General features: G+C 41.7%; 2 protein-coding genes across 3 annotated transcripts in view; one reads left to right on the forward strand and one right to left on the reverse strand.

The window, feature by feature from the left end:
- LOC145433879 (murinoglobulin-1-like) overlaps positions 1 to 20,627 on the forward strand; it is a 62,997-nt gene extending 42,370 nt beyond the window's left edge. Inside the window, exons 29-44 of one of the 2 annotated variants that reach the window (XM_080311131.1) lie at positions 9 to 135; positions 282 to 456; positions 553 to 776; positions 848 to 1,005; positions 5,727 to 5,835; positions 5,894 to 5,967; positions 7,276 to 7,450; positions 7,522 to 7,696; positions 8,708 to 8,790; positions 8,854 to 8,962; positions 9,663 to 9,794; positions 9,931 to 10,049; positions 12,122 to 12,230; positions 13,099 to 13,290; positions 13,546 to 13,683; positions 20,258 to 20,627. In XM_080311131.1, coding sequence (XP_080167257.1) covers positions 9 to 135; positions 282 to 456; positions 553 to 776; positions 848 to 1,005; positions 5,727 to 5,835; positions 5,894 to 5,967; positions 7,276 to 7,450; positions 7,522 to 7,696; positions 8,708 to 8,790; positions 8,854 to 8,962; positions 9,663 to 9,794; positions 9,931 to 10,049; positions 12,122 to 12,230; positions 13,099 to 13,290; positions 13,546 to 13,683; positions 20,258 to 20,403 — 2,245 coding nt within the window. In that variant the 3' untranslated portion in view covers positions 20,404 to 20,627. Of the gene's footprint in view, positions 1 to 8; positions 136 to 281; positions 457 to 552; positions 777 to 847; positions 1,006 to 5,726; positions 5,836 to 5,893; positions 5,968 to 7,275; positions 7,451 to 7,521; positions 7,697 to 8,707; positions 8,791 to 8,853; positions 8,963 to 9,662; positions 9,795 to 9,930; positions 10,050 to 12,121; positions 12,231 to 12,893; positions 13,046 to 13,098; positions 13,291 to 13,545; positions 13,684 to 20,257 lie in introns of those variants that run through there. The other variant, XM_080311132.1, reaches the window with a different exon arrangement.
- On the reverse strand, positions 2,215 to 5,047 carry LOC145433880 (tubulin beta chain). Its single transcript, XM_080311133.1, has 6 exons — positions 4,856 to 5,047; positions 4,576 to 4,795; positions 4,307 to 4,514; positions 4,001 to 4,245; positions 2,986 to 3,380; positions 2,215 to 2,492 (listed from the first exon to the last, which is right to left on the reverse strand). The coding sequence occupies exons 1-6, from the start codon at positions 4,910 to 4,912 to the stop codon at positions 2,277 to 2,279; spliced, it is 1,341 nt and encodes a 446-aa protein (XP_080167259.1). The 5' UTR covers positions 4,913 to 5,047; the 3' UTR covers positions 2,215 to 2,276.
- Positions 20,628 to 21,671: the final 1,044 nt, after the last annotated feature.

The raw sequence follows: 21,671 nt of genomic DNA on the forward strand, positions 1-21,671 counted from the left end.
CGCGATAGATCTGATGGATGCGTGGAGAAAGTCGGTCTGGTGCACGACAAAAGTATGATGGGAGGTGCTGAGGGAAGTAACGCGTTGAACGCCTACATTTCCCTTGCGTTACGCGACCCGGTCGTTTCACAAGAGGTACCGGTTCGGTTGTATATTTTTAAATATCTTCATTTAATTTTTACCTTTCCATGATACTTGGGGATTCCATCAATGTGTCTACCAACGATAGACATATATGCTAACATCGTTTGTGCAACGTGCACGAATTGAATTCCTCTCAGATCTCAATTGAAAACGCATTTCGAGGGTGTGATGGAAATCAAATAGAAAAACTTTACACCATGGCAATCTCGTTTTACAAATATGCCGTAGAAGGAGACGCGTCGATTGCAAGCAGAATATGGGAAAAACTGAAGTCACGGACATTCCTGCCAGGAAGCGATAGTTTTGATAGCGGTGTGTATCGGTATTCTTTATTCTGTTTCTTTCGGGCTACGAGTCATACGTCTCAGGCTCTTGACATTGCTTCTGGATATGTCTTTCATTTCTTAGCAACAAGGGCTTATTGGTCTGACGGAAGTGCAAATGTCGCTACTGACCCTGCGTATCACTGGTCTCGTGCTTCCGACTCGGTTGAAATCACGGGATATGTTTTGCTTGGGTATCTTAAAATGGAGGAATTTCTTCCTGAAGAGTATCCAATTGATCGGGCATATGCCATTGTTCAGTGGTTGACATCGCAAAGGAATGCTCAAGGAGGCTTCAGTTCGACTCAGGCATGTTGTTGTAATCGTGAGGTCGTTATTTTACGTACGAGGTAGAAGTTACATCGCGGTTTTATTTGCAGAACACGATTATCGGCCTGTCTGCGCTGTCCGAGTACGCTTCCAGAACTTATGTTCCCTCAGTGAGACTGGAAATTGTCGTTAATAACGGAACGGCAGATATCGCTACATTCCATATTGATGATGACAATAGTCTCACCGTACGACAGCTTCTTATCAGGTAAATAAAAGGGCGCAATATTGGCACATTGGTCAGTCAATTTCTGGTGTTCACTGCGGCCAATTTCATGACGGGTAGTGGGTACGTATAGACAGCTATATCAATCCACTCACAGGCAATGTCAATCGCCTTCTTTACCCGATTCCTGATTGGAATCAAGTCGGGCCTTAGGTTCTTGATATTTTCGTCGCATTTCGTGTCATTTCCGCATTCCGACGTAAATCTGATAAATAACGTCAACTAGCATGATGATTATAGGCTACCGATCTCGGATTCACGCTTATCCGAAACACAAATGAACGATCCCTGAATAACTTGGCAGCGTAGATTGTGTCTATGCCGCTACGCGACAATAAGGCAGTGTAATGTTTCCACAATACATGTGTACACTGTACACTTGTCACTGATTTGATATAGGCTACGCATTGTCATTTACTGTTATCGCACCGATTTAACACAGATCAAAAAACTTGTTAGGCTTACGGTCTACACGTAACTAGTTGCCAAAACCAATACACGGGTTCGGCAACTAATGACAGGATCGCCAAGCGTGCCACGCGAGATAATTTCCATTCTATGTCACGCAGAAGAATTTGAGGAAAAGAAAACATCAATTTTCAAAATGGAAAATCATGACAATACCGAGACTCCACCTCATCACATACTGTTTTGTTGCCTACACTATAATCATGCGAAAACACCACCAGCGAATGCGACGTCAGTTTGCGTTAAACCATTTCACATTACTTTTTCGTTTTGAACGATTTTCCCAGCTTTAAAAGACCGCATGGTCAATTCGATGCAATACGCAGATTTCTGCGAGAACGATCGTTTCGTGCTCGATTTGCTTTCAAAACGAACGCAAAAATGAAATTGTCACAATCGGCTCAGCGAACTAATAAAATCATTACCCCCATTCACTTCATAAAAATCCCGTCAGTAATTACACGATGTTTTAACGGCAATAGGAAGGCTGTGTATGTTGCATTGTATACCATGCCGGTGGTGATTAATCACGGCAACGCGTACGTACGAACGCAACCCATATCATGCAGGATATCGGTTCCACCGTTAGTACACGAGTATATTTTCGACACTTGGCACACCGCACACATACGGTTGTCGATCCCTGACCTCAACTCCGCACTCGTGTCCTGTGCGCTAAAGATTCTCCGAAGCCTTAAAAACCTCGTTCATACGCGAAAAAAATTCAAGCTTTGTTCAAATTTACTTCAGCCGAACTAATTCAACAAGAAACCCCACACTAAAAGTTAAGCTTCTTCGTCTTCATTCTCCTCCTCGTCGAACTCGCCCTCTTCCTCGGCAGTGGCGTCCTGGTATTGTTGATATTCGCTGACCAAGTCGTTCATGTTGCTCTCGGCTTCAGTGAACTCCATCTCGTCCATGCCTTCTCCGGTGTACCAATGAAGGAAAGCCTTGCGCCGGAACATAGCCGTGAACTGCTCCGAAATGCGCTTGAACAATTCCTAAATACAAGGAACAACGCTTATATTTCTGTCATTGAATAAGCAGTCAGCACTGCTACTCTTAGCAGAAGTAGGACCGTAAATACACTCACTGCAAGTACAGAAAAGGTATTTTCCAACACCTTCCAAAAGTACTCCCAAGATCAAGTGGGGAATGGAAGATCTGATTTGTTTCAGGCGTCACACACCTTAAGCAGTTTAAACAGGCGTTCATATTTCAAATTGCTAGATGTATATCTCCGCGACCAACTCCAATCGTTAACAATGCCATACAAATATATAGAATCTTTTGAAATATGTAGTTACCGTGACACAAAGGCTATTTCGAGCAGTTCCCATGTTTAATGTCACTAGATCAAGTGACACGAACTCCTACTTTTAAAATTCAAAGTGGAGATGTCTAAAAACCTAACCACTCAAAGGAGAACTCTGAAAAATCACTTCACACTGACCAACTCCGATAAGCACCAGAGGAAACGCACGCCGCACCCACCTGAATAGCAGTGCTATTGCCGATGAAAGTGGCCGCCATTTTCAAGCCTCGCGGCGGGATATCGCACACCGCCGTCTTCACGTTGTTCGGGATCCACTCCACGAAGTACGAGCTGTTCTTGTTCTGCACGTTCAACATCTGCTCGTCGACTTCCTTCATCGACATGCGGCCGCGGAACATCGTAGCTACCGTCAGGTAACGGCCGTGGCGCGGGTCGCAAGCCGCCATCATATTCTTGGCGTCAAACATCTGCTGCGTGAGCTCTGGCACGGTGAGCGCGCGGTATTGCTGGCTGCCTCTGCTCGTCAGCGGGGCGAAGCCAGGCATGAAGAAATGAAGACGCGGAAACGGAACCATGTTGACGGCGAGCTTGCGCAAGTCGGCGTTGAGTTGACCTGAATATCAGACAATTTCTTTCAGCAAACGATTACCATTGAATTAAAAAACCAGGAATTCCCATGGCTAATCACTAACACCATAGTGGTAAATAATTGAGTAAATCGGATTATTGAAACAGGTCTGTGTCCTTCCACGTTGGAGAAAGTATGTTTTCAGATTGTATCAACTTAGGACAGTTGAAGCAACTACACACAATTTGGATAGTAGTTTTGAGCACGCAAGTTGATGTCACTTATATGACGGAAGGTGTCAATACGACCGCGGGAAATGGCCCTCGTATCGGGTCGTCAGTGATGCCTCTTACTTCGTCAGATTACTGAGCCACTTTAGTATAGTAAAAAGACTTGCCAGGTTGGTTGGTTTTTAGACAACTTCTCATCACACGCGAGGAAATCTTACAATTTTTAATTGGAAATAGGGAGTTTATCAGATTTGCATCGCCGTTACGATGGCAGTTGTCATAAGATTGCGAGAAAGTGGTTTCGACTGGTCTTAGAAACCGCTACATCTACATGGGGAAACATACATTGTACTTCTACTCGTGCAGCACTGCGGAGTAATTTATCTTGAATATAATGAAGACTACATAATCCAGGGAATATATACAGTAATTTACCAGGGAAACGCAGGCACGTGGTGACACCGCTCATCGTGGCAGACACCAAATGGTTCAGATCTCCGTAGGTAGGCGTGGTGAGCTTGAGCGTGCGGAAGCAAATATCGTACAGCGCTTCGTTGTCAATGCAGTAAGTTTCGTCGGTGTTTTCTACGAGTTGATGCACGGAAAGGGTGGCGTTGTACGGCTCTACAACAGTGTCGGACACTTTCGGAGAGGGAACAACGCTGAACGTGTTCATGATCCTGGAGAATAAGATATGTTACCAGCAACTGCTCATGAAAAACGCCTGCATTTGTCCCATACCTGTCCGGGTATTCTTCTCGGATTTTGCTGATGAGAAGGGTACCCATGCCAGAGCCAGTGCCGCCTCCTAACGAATGTGTCAGCTGGAATCCTTGCAGACAATCACAACTTTCGGCTTCTTTACGTACAACATCTAACACCGAATCTACGAGTTCAGCGCCCTCGGTGTAATGACCCTTTGCCCAGTTGTTACCAGCACCGCTCTGGCCTGGATTGACAACATAATCTTCAAGCAATCTATAATGGTAACACCAACTCTTCCGACTTACCAAACACGAAGTTGTCGGGTCTGAAAATCTGTCCGAAAGGTCCAGATCTAACGGAGTCCATAGTGCCTGGTTCAAGATCGACTAGGATCGCTCGTGGTACGTACTTTCCACCAGTGGCTTCATTGTAGTAGACGTTGATCCTCTCTAACTGAAGATCACTATCGCCGTGGTAAGTTCCTGTTGGGTCGATGCCGTGTTCATCGCTGATAACTTCCCAGAACTACAAAGAGAATCGATTACCGCATGTGCCGGTAGCGTTACCGCACTAAGCAATCATTACCTTTGCACCGATCTGGTTTCCGCACTGACCGGCTTGCAGATGAACAATTTCGCGCATGGTTGATGTAGTTTTCGAGATATCGCAAATACACACCGAAGGCAAAGAAACTCTAATTAACGTTAACGCGACCTACGGCTGGAAACGAAAGCAAGTAAATGGCTGCGAACTCATTCGGTTTGAACAGCTCTGAAAGACAATCACTTTTTTCTAATTGGAGTAGAAAGACTATCGCATTTGAATGATTGACCGGTTTCGAGTGTTATGTAATAATGGGATGTAATTATCCCTTCACTACTTTGTGACACAACAATCATCATTACAGTAACACAAAGTCGATTTTATTGGCCTTCTTCTCGCTATTTGCTGAGTCGATCCTTGATTGGTTGTTCTTCTGGCCTTGCACTCGAGCTTCTGACCAAAACCGCTTTGCGAAATGACTATCGTATCTGATTATGTCCAATGTCCATTATATATATAATTTGAAGTGTCTGTTGGATACTGGCCAACCCCGTCCCGACGTCTTTAATGCAAGCCAACGTGATAGTTTATTGCTCTTGAAGTGTCGAGCCAAAATACATCCCCAAAAAGTACATTTGAGTGAGATTCCTACCACGCAGCGACTTATGGATAGACTGATGGCGTGTGTACCATGCGCATCTAAAGCTAGGAAACACTTTTTGAGAATGTTTTTTCGCATAATTTTCTATGCACAGGACTGACCGGCTGCCGTCGGAAGTAATTACCGGCATATTATATATATATGTGAGTTTATCCTATCATGTGAAGCTAACTATAAACTATTATGCAGAATCGAAGCCGTCAAATACTAGGTTTTCCCAACCTTTTCTGTTACGTTTGTGGTTATTTTTAGACCACACCCGCCCTCGGTTACGTACACCGCTACCGGCCATGGCTGTGCGTTGTTCCAGACAAGCATGCGGTACAACATTCGGAGAGAACCGATAAGTCCTAGCTTTGCGGTAAGACGTCAGCTCAATAGTCTCATGGCGTAAATCCTATTGAAACTCCTGTACGCAGGTATCGGTTCACGTGCGAAGCAATGGAGGCGGGTGCGATACACCCGGTATGAGATTTCTTGTTGTCTGTGCCACGTGAGTGCTTTTCGTTTCTTGTACATTGCACTTCGGACTGTGGTCATGGTCACTTTTGGTCAGCTATGTCGCATTGAAGCATACATCAGCGTCGAATGTTGACTAGCGTGCGACTATGTTGTGCAATGTGCAGATGTGCATGTTAATTTGTTTGAAGGTATAAAAACTTTGGCATCGATATTTTGGTCATCCTAATTGCAACTGAATGTCGATTTGTCAATAACGTCGATATACAGGTATATGCCTATATTCTACTATATTTGAATACCGGTTACATCAGTGGTTCTCAACCTTTTTGTCTTCGCGGACCCCTTTCGGACCGGCACGGACCCCCGCGGACCCCCACAAAGTTTTACTTCAAATTTACCTTAATTATCGTGCAAACGTCATCTGTCTTTCGCAAATTATAACTGTAGCTGTAGGCTTAGTGATAAACAGCAACAAATGACTTTTTTGGAAATAATGATACTATACATGTAGAAATTGAAATTACTTCTATCAATTCAAAGCGAACTCTGCAATTGCATTTCTTGAAATACGTAGTCTTGTCTTGAAAATCCGCGCCTTCGATAGGATATTACCGAGTGCCGAAAATCCATTTCCACTAATATAAGTGGTGGCGAATGTAATAATAACGCGTAACGCTTCCGACGACACATTTGGGTATGATCGCAACAAATATGGCACCAAAATTGACAAATATTTTTTTTAATGAACATATGACGTCAATCCTGGTCATTTCTATCTAGCAGCTTATCTTGAAGTTATTATGGAAAATGGTTATATATATCACAGGAGAAATTGGATTTTTGTAAACATTTCAAAGTCACCGTGATTGACCTTACTTATCCAACTTTTTTTTCCCACAATCCCCAACAAAACATCTCTAAACAGGAAAATGTTGGTATCCATAGGCTATTGGTAATTAAAATGAGTCTGCATAGTAGGATATTTAATCTCAGACTGCCATTCTGTTGATGTGAGCTCTGGAGTTTTACTAGTAAAGAAGCGAAACTGCCCAGTGATTTTCCGAATTAAAAAAATACAAATTCGCTTATCAACTATTTTGAGGCTTCGCGGACACCCTGAAAATGCTTCGCGAACCCCCGGTTGAGAACCGCTGGGTTACATCATGGCAAACTAAAATAGTTATAGTCGGCCATGGATGCATCAAAACGGCGAAAACGCATCAATTGCATAGATACACAAGCTCTGTTACAATTGCCTGCAGTTACGGGAGGATTATTATAAGGTCCCACATTTCACTTACATTCCAAGTTCTCTCTCAGAGTCGTATTGTGATGACAGGTATCAAGGAACGCACAAAAGTCCAATTTCGAATATGGCTGTATTCGAAATTACGATGGTATCCGGATACGAAGCAAACAAGGACTCGTTACAAAAGTTTAGCGAAGCCAATATGCACAATGGCCTCAAACGATACGAGATTGATGGCAAGAAAGTTCACCTATATTTTCGAGCGGTATGACTGATCAAATCGCGGTGTGGTCGGATACTGCGTAATGTTCACGACGTCATGAGTCATTTTCACAGATATCAAAGGGACGGAAATGTGCAGGCTTCGAGGTAAAACAAGTTCACGAAGTAAAAAATCCGAAACCGGGAGTTGTCCGCGTGTATGATTACTACGAACCTGATAAATCCAGTACAAAGTCATACAATCTATCTTGCGTGTGGGAAACGTATGAGCCAAATAGCTTCGAATCAGGTACACATACTGTACAGCTTATAAACAGAACCATTTCTAATCGATTCCAAATACCACAAGAATTGTGATAGTATACAATATCTGTGACCAGGTCTACATTGCAGTGCAGCATTTTTACGGTCGGCGGTCATCATCATCAGAACATCCATTCCGTACAAATGATCTATAACTGTACGTGGTATAACTATAGGGTTACATTTGAAATAAATGGTGTTTTAAAACACTTTGTTGGAAACATGGGTCCAAATTCGTATTCTTTCAGATTTTCCCCTTGTTGCGTTTGGGCTATATTGCAAGAACAGGAATATTTTGGGCCATCATTTCTGCGCCTGGCCATATCATCACGAAGACCTCGGCCAACACGCGTCGACCATTATGGGTCAATGTTTTATCGCCGTCAATCATTCTGGACGTGCACTTCGCGGGGTCGCATGTTGACCGAAAAATTCATGTGTCTTGGTGTCTCCTGGCGCAGAGATGGCTGGTTCCGAAATGCTGGTGCCTAATAGTCCCCACCCGCGCTATTCACACTTCTAGAAGCATCCCAAATTCCCAATGGACTCAAGCGACACTATGGGAATATTCCGTTCTCTCACAATAGCGAATAAACGTATAGCGCTGGTATTGACTGTAGAATATGCATTTTTTAAATGTTTTTTCGGGAGAGTGGCACTCATATCTTGTCACAATAAATCGCGCGATGAAAAAAATTGATCTCACAATTCATTTTCAAAATACCTCGCGAACCACTGACTTCTCGCGGGACACATGTGACCTGCAGCCACGGGTGGGCCACCCATGGTCTTGTGTAAGCTGCCGAGGAAAGTAAACTACTGCTTACTAAAATGACCGCGAATGCGCAATGCGCATAGACATGTTATATTGTATATAGCTTCCCTGTGCCATACACAACGAAACATTTGACTCGACACCTTGGCTGTTGGCTATGTGTGGTCGTATGGCGGGACCACTTCATTCAGAGAGTAACTGAGCGGACTATTCTTCCTGCAGACTGCTTGCGATGGGGTGATAACGGACACTGTCTCACCGTATGCGAGAACAGATACTACGGCAATATATGCGGCAGTAAATCCGTGGGTCTTTTCCCGTTGCCAAAATGTTCCGTCCATTTCAACGCAGATTGTTTTTGGTTGTAGATCATTCCGAAACGATATGATTTTTGTGCGACATTCGGGGACAGTGTTTGTGGAGAGAGTGGAAAATGTCGCAACAAGGACAGGGATTTCAGATGCAGCTGTTTTGCAGGTAGGTTTGAACATACATGTGCACTATTTGCCCTTGGCGGCTCATCGGAGATTGACTGGACTGTTACTGTGGCCAGCGTTATATCGCTCTGAAGTATTGTTCACCGAAAATGATTTCAGTATTTCGCATTTTGAACTAACAGGATTATGTAATAATCAGTGACGTGACGTCAGGGAGACAAGTTAGGGAGTGCCTCACCTGTCGTCAAGATTATTAAGAGAAAATTGTGAAAAACCCCCATGATTATTTATATATTCAGTCGATGTTCATGAAAAACTAAATTTAAACAATATTTCACCCAACTTCACCAATTTTCATATTTATTATTCAAAAATACAGCGTGAATGGGAAGGTGAGGCATTACTCATCCAACTTTTTTTCCCACAATCCCCAACAAAACATCTCTAAACAGAAAAACGTTTGCATCAATAGGCTATTGACAATTTAGCAATTAAAAAGAGTCTGCACAGTAGGATATTTCATTTCAGATGGCCATTCTGTTGATGTGAGCCCTAGTGTTTTACTAGTAATGAAGCGAAACTGCCTTGTGATTTTCCGAATTTAAAAAATACAAATTAGGTTTTCAACTATCTCGAGGCTTCGCGAACCCCCAGGGTTCTGCTGTGCTCAAATGAACTTGAAATGCCAGTCACCGATCGTTAATCTTTTACGCTGTAATGTATGTCTATTCACATAAAAGGTTTCAAGAAGGAAAAATGGGGCAGAAAATGCATCCCGGAAGCGGAGGAAAGGATTCCATCGTTAGCGACAGTTGATTTCTCATCCGACCCATGCGTCGAATCTGTCTGTCTCCCCATCATCACCAGATTGGGTATGCGATGCTTGTCTAAAGGATCAAGCGAAAGTTTCGAAATAATTCATTTCCGGAAACGATCGTTGTATGAAGAAGATAAATGAACTTCGAAAAACTTACTATTATCAAATATAACACGAATTTCTTCATCAAGGCGATGGCATCTCTTACCACTGTTGGGACGGTTACAGTCTACGCAACGAAACTACTGATGGCCACTGCGTAGACATCGATGAATGCTTATTGTCTCCGAAATGTGACAATTTCACCGAGGTAACCATGGGATGTTATTTATGTGTGTTCGTAATCATAGACAATACTAGTATAGTTAAGGTGAACCGAATCTACACAGAAGCTATATTGACCATCTTCTGACATTTTCTCACGGATATCTAGAACTAGGTCAGGGTTCTTAACCCGCTAACGAGGTAGTTTGGGCAGCTGATGACTTCGAAATAAAGGTTATTACTAGGGCATGTTTTTGCAAATTTTGCAACTTTTTTTACAGCTTCCGGCAGCTTCCTAGATACTCAGAATCTATGTACTATGATGTTTTAAGCTGTTTGCAACTTTTTGCAATTTTTTACTATTTTTCATGCAAATTTTTACTGCAACTTTGATCAAATATTGTGCAAAATAGAATGGAGCGATTTAAAAAAAGATGCTCTAAAATATTTCTAGTATGGTTCTATTCTCTGTGATTTGCATACCAAAGAGCTATATGGTGGATTAGCTACATTTCAATGTTATCTATGAAGCAATGGCTTGCAAGCTAAGCACGCTTTATCTAATATCGCTTTATTAATTCTCTCGTAAATTTGAGGTAGTTTCCTATTTCACGGACGCCAAGGCGAGACTGCCGAAAATTACATTTTTACTGGGTCACCTTTACCAGGCTTGCAGTCGCCAAACAGCGAGTTGTTGTTGTTGTTGTTTGCGTTATTCATGGTGTTTGTCGACTACTATGGTCATTTACACCCGGCCGATATTCCTTATTTTTGATTCCTTATCTGCCGACTTGTAGCACGGCCCACTTGTAGGCTTTTCGTAAGACACCGCATACGCGGATAAGATGGTGAGGAGGAGCCTAGATAAACCTCCAACACTTAGGTAGGGATTCAGGAGTCGACCTCGGTCGGACTCGAACCCACAACCATTGGTGTTGTACCTGTGAATTAAACCACTACGCTATCTCACCACAACAGCGAGTTATTCTGCAATGCCTTGGGTCAAGTTTGCAGACCTAGGGGGTTTGGTATGGGGTGCGTGGTATTTGACCGGTTTTATGGGGAGGCGAGGAGTGGATTATCGCTATGCTTATTGGGGAAATTATTTCCGCATTGCATTATATTCTTACAGTGCTAAAAAGAATTAATTTTCGGTGGTGTCGCCAGACCGTCCGTGTAATAGGAAAGTAACAAATTTGACAGCTCTGCAGGAACTGACAGCATAAACGCTGCAAATCTTAATATGTTAGGTTATACAACGGAACCTTTCGAGTATCTCATACCCTAATAACTAAAAGAAAATTATAAATGCAACTTTTTACTGCAACTTTTGTTAAAATTAACTGCAACTTTTTCCCGATTTTAGTGCCCAAGTTATCACATTCGCCTTGTCCCCGACACGGCCTGATTACCAGGCGGAGTGTAGTTATTAGTGTTATTACCGTCCGTGTGACTATATTTTGACCGATGGTGAGCACTCACAATAAGACAAAATAAGTGGATAAGTTGAAATTAGGGATATATCTTGTAAATATGGACAATTTTTTATGCTTTCAGTTCCGACATTGTACTTTCGTGTAACACTTTAAGACTAACCATGAACTGCAGGTTAAGAACCCCTGAACTATGGGATCGATATACTCGATTTCATGGTTCTAGATGTCCGTGAGTAAAGTTTACAACTATAGTATGTATTGATCGGGTATTTCCTGAAAAATTCTCGAACCGATCGGTGAAATCTTATATAAGCTGGATCAACATGAAAGCAGTTGCAAACGTCATCCATGTTACAGGAATACGAGTATATCGAAAAGTCCCACTCCAAGATTCCATTTGAATATAGGACTGATGTAAAATATTTGCTTTCCGTGGAGGGTAAAATCCGTTTTTAAAGCGGAGGATGAAAAATTGGTCTGCGACCACGCTTTACAAATGCTTCCCTGTCATTTAGAATGCATGTATTCTGTAATCGCGAACAATATCATTATGTGGTAACATTTGTTACTTTCTTCCCACCATCATCGCCTCACGATCACCTTTTAGAGGGACCACTTGTATAAATACACTAATTCCGTATTTTGCGAACATGTAGGCTAACATCGGAAACGATTTTCACAGATATGCCTTAACACATTCGGCGGATATGAGTGTGTATGCAAAGGCGGTTTTGATCTATATATCGATGAAGACGAAGATATTAATTCGCCTATTTGTGCAACATCACTTGGTGAGTCATGATTTCACTTATTTTGCAGCCAGCAAATATACCTAGACCGCAATTTCGAATTATCCATTCAAGATCAACATACCGTATTTTATAACTGGTCATGTGCACTATGGAACTGCCTATTCTCCTTCGTCTTAATTCCTGCATGGTTGTCATGATAACTGTTTTCCGGCAGTAAGTTTTGGAATACATATAGATCTCATTTCGGAAACTCTGCTAGACGGACACAAATGGGAACTGATATTGATCGATTGAGAGCTCATCAATAAGAATGACATTCTATTTTCAACATATGATACAGCAGTCTGGTACTCCAATAAAAGATCGAATGTTACGGATTATATCGAACGTAGTATGAAAACAAAATACATGGTTATTTCGTTTCCACCTCAATCAGGAGGGAGACTATAGTTTCATGAAACATAACAAAAGCTCAATTGATAAGTTGTCATACTGAATAAGGTTGACTCTTAGTGTAAACAGCAATACCGCCGGGAAATTGTGTGCCAGCCGTTACCCGGTTTTCCATGAAAACAGAAATTGCTATCGACGATTCCAATTCCCCATGAGCTAGAGGCTAAAGCTAGTGACTACGGTCCTCGCGGCGCGTAATGTTTTTTAATGGAGACAATACAATACTTCTCCCAATTATTCACTTTTTAGTTCAAAACACCACAAGACTTCTGTACATTGACTTGAAAGGAAGCAGTCGGAACGACTTGAATCGATCTACGAATCATAATAAAGCAGAAAATGAAAAAGACGTGGACAATTAACGTTAAACCAAGAGTGAAAACTTTAGAAATTAGCCTATTGCTATGATTGAACTGTCATTTGTTTGATGCGACATATATGACGCTGCATTTAGAATTGCTACCACCGCCGGTTGTGTTTGTCGAAAGTGGAATCAGCCGAAATACGGAATTGATAGAACCGCCGGTGCTATCACTAGGTGGCGATGGCAACAGACCTGATGAACTTGTTCATGAATGCCCGAAGTGCCTGAGTACCTTTCCCAAGAGGAATCAGTACGACGAGGTTTTCTGTCCGAGATTTAACGGTAACCATTACTCCTCACAACTTCGTCTGTGGGATTGTGTTCATTTCTGTTTACTGCGCTACTATTCAAAACCTATATCAGAATTTTGAATTTAGCTATGTTTTGTGGACGTGGCTAGTAGAATGATCTGGTGGAAGAACTGCATCTAGCTGCCAAACCATATCAATATCAGAAGTAGGCCTACCTATAGTTGCTATATCTGCGATTTCTGTTTACAATGTTCACAGTACCAAATGTTGCCATGTAATTTTTTAGTATTTGTTGCAAACAAGAAATCGAAACACTCGTTCGACTTACGGCCAATCGTGAGGTATGGGAGCGTTTCAAGCGCTAAATCGGTTCCCAATGTGACGGTGGTGATCGATGAAACCTGTGAATGCAGTGTTTTGGACCGTAAGTAAAACAGCTTCTCCAGATAATCTTGTACGATTTTGGTCACGCTTTCTGATCGGTTATATTTGAAGTCGCGTTTGGTACTTTTGTTGAAAGTTCGGGTAAGGCCCGGTAAGGATATAATAAATGCAGTATATGATCGATTAAATTATGTTGAGATATTGTGAATGGAACTTTACCGCTGCTTAGTATTAGTCGCATGATGGTCCACGCTGAAATTGATATATGTCACGGCCGAGAAACCCGTTACCGACAATGTACAATTGCACACAACCGAGAATGCTATTAGCGGGAATTGACATTAACGAGAACGGATATTACTGACAATCTACATTACACAATAAGGACAGTGCTTCCAGGAAAATGACCTTACCCCTAACATACATCATCGATGACCATAACCCCAGGCCCAGCCCTAAGGACCCTAACCGCCAACGCCAATGTAAATTATCGGTTATGCCAATTCTTGGCAATGGTCATTAGTCATTATCGATAACAACATTCGCGGTCGTGTCGTTCACGGTATTCGCATTCTTTGTAATGTTGTTCTATAGTTATAGACCGGTTACAGCTGAACTTTATCCTCTATTCACGAGAGTCTTATCAACATCAAGAATAAAGAAATATTTTGTGCAAGAGTACATATATAGACTCTATATATACAGGGGTCACCAACCTTTTTGCAACCAAGAGCTACTTCTTGGGTAGGCTTGAAGCGACGGGCTACCATTTACTCCCGCCGTTTACCCATGTCAGATTGAATTTCTGATATGATATTCATAGCACTGGGCAGGAATCACATTGCGGTAAGACTTCTAAGAGAGTCTTTTAAATCAAAACAGCTCATTTCAACTAGCTAGCCACTAAGATTTTTTTAAGAAATTATGAATTACTTCGCACTATGTTGGCCTAAATTATACAACAACAGTCAACTCAAATTTTAAAAGAAATCATGTCACACTTTAGACCGGACATCATGTTATCTGTTTCTATATCAGTCAGTGGGAAGCCTGGCATTGCATGCTATCAACTAGTGCGCTGTACTCTGGTATGTCACTTGACAGTTGACACTGCAACTCGGAGTGAGTGTTCCATATGTGCATTAGTGAGGCGTGTTCTGTGTTTGTTTTTTATGAAGTTCATGTCCGAAAAGGCTGATTCACAACGATAAGCTGAACCAATCAAGCTTGCAACCTTCATAGCTGCTGAGCCACTGTGCTTTTCCGTGTCAAGAAGGCACCAAAAGTTAGCTGCAGCCTGGTGGGCCGTAGATAGCATTCCGTCATGTGGCTTGTATGCTTGCATAGGCACTAGGCAGCGCGCCGAATCCTCAGTCCTCGATATCTTGTAATTCGATTACATGTTGGTATATTACTAATTGTAATTGCGAGGATATTTGATATCATCATTTCAAGTGTTTATATATATGTATTGTCATTTGTAAGTTAGATGTTAGTGTGATTTAAACAAGAATAGCTAAATCAATGAATCTATCTATATATATATTTAAAAGCTCACTGGTAATAATCTGACGAATATTGGTAAATGCTGCTTTTCGATTTATTTTTAAAACAGGCTCGCGGGCTACTCATCTGGTCCTCGCGGGCTACCTGGGATCCGCGGGCAACGCGTTGGTGACCCCTGCATAGTCTATATACGAGACTGTAATTGCTTTATATTCATTACACCTTCTCAATAAAGTAACATAATGCACCTTAATATATAAATTGAGAATACTTGAGAGCCTTTATTATAAACAGTAACGCGACGATAGTAGGCCTATATATCATTTCATTATAATCCAATTGGTGCTGTATATACTATTTTATCACATGATATCCAGATTGATAATGATAAATTGGGTTGCATTTGAAACAAAAATCAGTTTAAAACAAACATGTTTAAAACATTGTGGCGTCACAGTGGATTGACATTGACAATTGAAAATATAGGGTAAATATTACTCCTTCTACGAAAAAGGCTTTCGACGACTGTCATAGACAGATCAAAAATATCGTTAACCAGGACTACATCGTTAAGCAGCATTTTTATGGTCGGCGGTCATCCACATCTGAACACCCATTCCGTACCAATGATATATATCTACTTGCTATAGTAACTGTCGAATCGACGGCGATTTCGAGGGTTACAGCCTCTCCACATCGTATACGTCGATTATATTGGGTGCAAATCGTCTGTAGGCTCATACTACATAATCTTCGGAAGTATTTAATAGTTCTGCCATGATTATAGGTTTAAAAACAACTATATTTTAAAAAGGCATTTGTTTAAAAGTGTTTTAAAACACCAATTGTTTTAAATACCAATAGTATAAGGCTGGCAAAAGGGATTTTGCGTGTGATACGAGTCTGATTTCTTAATGGGACTATTTTCCAAACATTTACACTTTACAATATAGCTATAACTATGTCTACCGTTACGTTAATTTGCTATTTGTTCATCTTTAGCTGTATATTTCTAAATATTAGCGGTTTTTGAGATAACTTTCGTTGACTAATATATGATTCAATGAACTACTGATGCCCTGTAACATTGTGACATACGACGATGGTGTTTCGGTTGATATCAAACAGACCATGTATAACATGAAATTTATGTTAGCTTTATTGAATTTTCTACATTAAAAATGCCATATATATATATATTTTCCGGACAATCGGAACCATCTAGAAAATGGAAATTAAAGTCAAGTGCCCAAAGCTGCAATACTGCGCTTGTACATAGTGAATTCATCTCATCCTATGACAGATTTTTTACGATTCCTAGTACTGTTATTTGAATCCCGACATTTGTCATACCAGACTTGTCTGATCTAAAATTACATTTCTCCAATATTGAATAAATTTTGAAGTGCCCACCCGACCGCCCGTCTGACTGTTAATAACCCTAACGCAGTGCTTTTCAACCTTTTTGAGCTCCATTCGCACTTTGTTTTGTAAAATAGATTTCATTCGCACAAACTAATCGAAAATTGTTGTACGAAAAGAAGATGAAGATACTTAACAACATTTTGTTCAGATGTGCAACAAATTGCCTACTATGTAGCTTAAGCTATCAATTGTCTCATTAAAAAGGCAACTTTTTCGCTCGTTTTGATTTCAACTATTTCACTAAAACCCTTCTCGGCCAAACAAGTTGTTGGGTTTTGTACAAGAACGTGTACTAGTGCTTGGATGGCCACTGGCCACTGGCCAGGTCTGAAAATCTGTTCTGCACTCCTATCCAAAATGCAGCGAATTTTTCGCGGTTGAAACATGCTGGCTGGCGGAAATCGTTTTTGTAGCTCTCACAAAGATTCTAGAGGCTCCAGTTTATCGAAAGTGTGAAAAACCCACCTATTTGTGTTTAGGCTTTTGCCTCATGTCTTGGAACATATGGTGAAAAACGATCAAGGAGAGTATGCATGCACATTCGAACGTGCTACCTTATGATACGTTGCTCCAAATTCTGTCTCGGGAGTATAAGAGAAGAGCAAATAAAGTCACGATAATGTGTGTTCTGTTCTTTAGCTCAATCTAACGTGAGAATTCATAAGAGTTTAATAACGGTAAAGCAGCTTTTAGACTACCGCCAAAATCTGGATTTTTGTGGCATCTCGCGACCCGAGCCTCACCCATGAAAGGAATTCATTTTTAAGACTACAGTTGTATGCTACGATTTCACGGAATGTGTATGACATACAGGACGTGCACACCACAATTCTACCCAACACAGCTTTACAAAACATGTCTGACGCACGCGATTTCAAATTAGGGAAAATTAAATTCCCCTGCGTGTCGCAGTCGTAGGCCTACTTCTTTCTACTCAGATTGCCAGAACGGGACTATTTCGTGCCGACGACGGAGCATATCCATATCGAAAGGTTTGGCCATCCGGCATCGATCCTTTTTAGACCAAGGTTTTGTCGCCGCTTATGTTTTTGGCGTCGCATTGTATCGGCGGTTTGTTGGCCCAAACTTTACGTCTTCATGTGTACCGACGCCGAAGGGGTTGACCTCGAAATGAATGTGTTTCATAGGCCTGAACTATATCTTTGTACTATTAACAGATAACTTTGGCACCGCGTGTCGACCCAAAATTATACCCTTTGCGGTCCATTCTTTAATAACCCTAAAAGGGGTGAATATTTTCGTCACAGTAACTTGCAAATGTGAGTTTGTAATGTTGGTATTTACTACTATCCTCGTGACTCACGCTAATCGAACAGTTATTACGAAAATATGGGGATTGTTTAGCGAAAGAAAGCAGAAAGTCAATTTGACATTATTGTTCCAGCCTGTCGCAGGCTCAGACGGCTGATATATACTGTATTACTGTATGTCTGCCACGACACCAGCTTCCAAACCAGACTTTTGGTTACGTAATAATTATAGTGAGAAAATATTAATTCACTACGGCTTGTGAGAAATACGACTAGTGGTGCGTCGTGAGTTAAACAAGTTTTTACAATTGCGTCGCCCCTACAAAAGTTACACTGACCTTAAATTTCCTAATACGTTCATTTGAATTATTCCACGTCTGCAAAAATTAACAATTATTCACGATTTTCATTCGCACTTAATCCGGATTTTCAGTCGCACTATTCGCACCACCTTCGTCATTCGCACTGCAATTTTTTTTCATTCGCACAGGTGCGAACCGTCACACAGGTTGCAAGCACTGCCCTAACGTAGTGGTTCGAAACTTTTTGATGGTCTTGTGACCCTATATCAGGTGGACATTTAAGGCGGAATTTCGTCTCAGCGACGTCGTTAGTAATAAGACATTGAAAATCTAACATCCAAATCTAACACCCAATGAAAGTATGCAGCGTTCAAGAAGTATTTTGTCCCGTTCTCATGACAATTTCTCTCGTGAAAGGGACGCACACATTTCCCTAAACTACGTTCTATAAATTGAAAGAATTCATAGTTATAAAAGTAAGTAAATTTGTCAGGAAAAAACCTGTCAAGTCGAAGGGGAAGTTAACTAAAAATATAACCATACCTACCGTAATTTTCCATGTATAATACGCCCCCATGTATACTACGCAGTATGCACCCGCAAAATGGCATGTAGATTCTGGGGAAAAGCCTGTAGCCATGTAGAGTACGCACCCTGCACTCGCATTACATGAATAGAACATGCGTAATCGCCGATTACAAGCTTCTGGTGTTGACGAACTTGCGGGTATGATAAGTTACCAGCGATGGTTATGTTTTAGTATTAGCGGAAATCATTTACGCACGTTGAAATCCGCTCGCGGCGATGCGATGTCATTCTGTTTTGCGACGATGATGATATAACGAGCGTAATCAACTGATCATGCGTGCGTGAAAGCATCTGAAGAGAGTCGCGAAGCAGCGGTCAACTAAAAAATCTTTTCCCGCTCATCGCGATTTACCTCCAATTCATAGTTATTGCTCTTTGTATAGTCCGAATTTCATATTTGAGAATTATCTCATCAACAGTCATAACCCTCCATGCCGTCAAACTATCCGTTGCGATTGCCAGCATTCTGGTTACATTTTGTGTAATGACGATAAGGGGGCGCGAAGTTTTTCACTGTCACAAAGGGGGCGTGTCTAAAAAAGTTTGGGAACCACTGCTCTAAGCGATTGTAGACAGGGGCCAAAGCGTGCGAGGCTCGATACGCGACAGTTCAGGCCAGCGACGACATCTTAGGCACCAGGCCTATTGCAGATGCGATTGCTCAGGCCAACGCTTATATCGTGCGCACCGCGCCTGTTGTAGATGCGATTCTACATTTGTACAACTCTATTTGTACAGGCCTGTTGTTCACGCGAGAAATCAGGCCAGGGAGGATTGCGCGTGCAGCAATCAATGACCTAATTTCGCTCGGGTGTAAATGGCAAACCAACTCAGCAGGAGATCGCGTGCTGTTAGTGGCGGGATAGCGTAGTGGTATAATCCACTGCTGCAACACCTATGGGTTGCGGGTTCGAGTCCGACCGAGGTCGACTCCATAATTCCTACCTAAGTGTTGGAGGTTTATCTAGGCTCCTCCTCGCCATCTGATCCGCGTAAGCGGTGTCTTGTGAAAGCCTATAAGTTGGCCGTGCTACAGGTGGGCACTGGGCAGCTACGGAATTAAAATGAAGCAGATTGGCCTGGTGTAAATGACCATAGTAGTCGACAAACACCATGAATACCACAAACAAACATACATCGCGTACTGTTGTGCGGAGCAGACGAATCTCGCTACACGCTTCTCGCTGATTGGTAGCGCCCAACATTGATAATACGAGTTACTGGGCAGGATGGCTGAATGTGATGCGCGATTGACAACTAACAACACAAAGGTTGTGATTTAAAGTTTTATATCGAGGGTGATTTTTTTTTCAAGAATTGTTGTACCAATGCATAATGCGCACCAGGGATTTCAGGACAAAAAATCGGTAACATTTTGCGCATTCTACATGGAAAATTACGCGTATTAGGAAAAAAATGTACCGGAGAACTTCAAAAAAAGAGAAGCATTTCGCTACTGATCAGACCATAACTCTGGTCAGGACGACACTTTGGGTTAAGAAATGCCGCTTTGTCGTTTCAGAAAACCAGCTGATAGTTGCTACCGCACATGACATTATCACAAACGACGATGGGAGCCGGCATATTGCAATCGCCGACTCTGTCGTTACGATCAAGCGGGCTTGGAAAAAAGTACAAAGCCACGAATGTCCCGTATCAGAAGTATGATTATGTGACGTCATGATTTCAGTTGCCATCTTGAATTTATTTTAAATAGATTATCACGTATAGCAAACCTATAAAATGCATAACGCGATGGAGTTTGCAAGCGGTCCTCTCTGCCTTGCTCCCTTGTCGTCTCGTCTATACTCTAGATAAAACTGTATCTGCCTCTGCGTCGGTGTATTCACTATATTTCCGTCTTACGTGAATACTAAAATCAAGAACATGCATGATGATCTGGTATATTTTGAGTCCAACTTCCGTGGTCAGTGATTCCAGTTTTGGTGATTTGTCGTTGAAACCTTTTGTAGCATTCTAATGATTGAGTGAGATCAGCAGCAGGCTTGTCCATGTTGATGCTCAAGTAGATTACAAACTGAGGTAATAGCTTCCATTTATATTCTGGTATAAACAGCGATTATCGTGACGTGATAAAGTTACTACACGAGGATTCAGGAAACGAAAAGTCAGACAAGTAGCTCACTCAAGTAAGTATTTTGAAGTAGACTGCGACCAGGCATCGCAGTCATAGCCTACTGTTAGTTTATCGCTGAGGACGGAGATGCATCTATGAAATTAGCACACGATCAAAACAGGTGCAACGTCAAAGGTATGTTACCGTCATACATAGGGTCACCATACGTCCTATTTTAAGAGGATTTGTCCTCTTTTTTGAAAGTGTACTCGGAGGACGCCCAAATGTCCTACGCTTTGAGAATTTTGGTTAAATATAGGGCAAAATCCGACTTAGATACCGTCAATCAGCACTCAAGTAATGCTCTGGTGGCTATTTCGGAGCTGAGCCGAAAAGCTGACTTTTTTTAGTCAACTATAACGGATAATGTGGAAGAAAAACTATTTCAGGAGCTGAGCCGGAAAGATGACCTTTTTTTAGGATTTTCCACTTTTTCAGGATTTTCCTAGTATTTCCGGTATTGCTAGTCTCAAATTTTTGAAAAAATGTCCTCTTTTTAGATTTCCAAAATATGGTACCGGTAACCCTGTAGTCATACAGAGTGTGTAATTTCACTCTTAACCTGGGGAAACCTCCTCCTCGCCATCTCATCCGCGTAAGTGGTGTCTTACTGTCTTACAAAAAGCCTAGAAGTGGGCCGTTCTACAAGTCGGCAGATACGGAATCAAAATTAAGGAATACCGGCTTGGTGTAAATGACCATAGTAGTCGACAAACATCACGAATACCGCAAACAACACAACCTGGGGAAACCCTTGCGCTAATTTGCAAGACTTCGGGAACCCGAAATTTTCGCTGAG

The sequence above is a fragment of the Botryllus schlosseri genome, chromosome 2 (assembly GCF_051294905.1).
Source record: "Botryllus schlosseri isolate E-star chromosome 2, Bs_hap1, whole genome shotgun sequence".
NCBI lineage: Eukaryota > Metazoa > Chordata > Ascidiacea > Stolidobranchia > Styelidae > Botryllus > Botryllus schlosseri.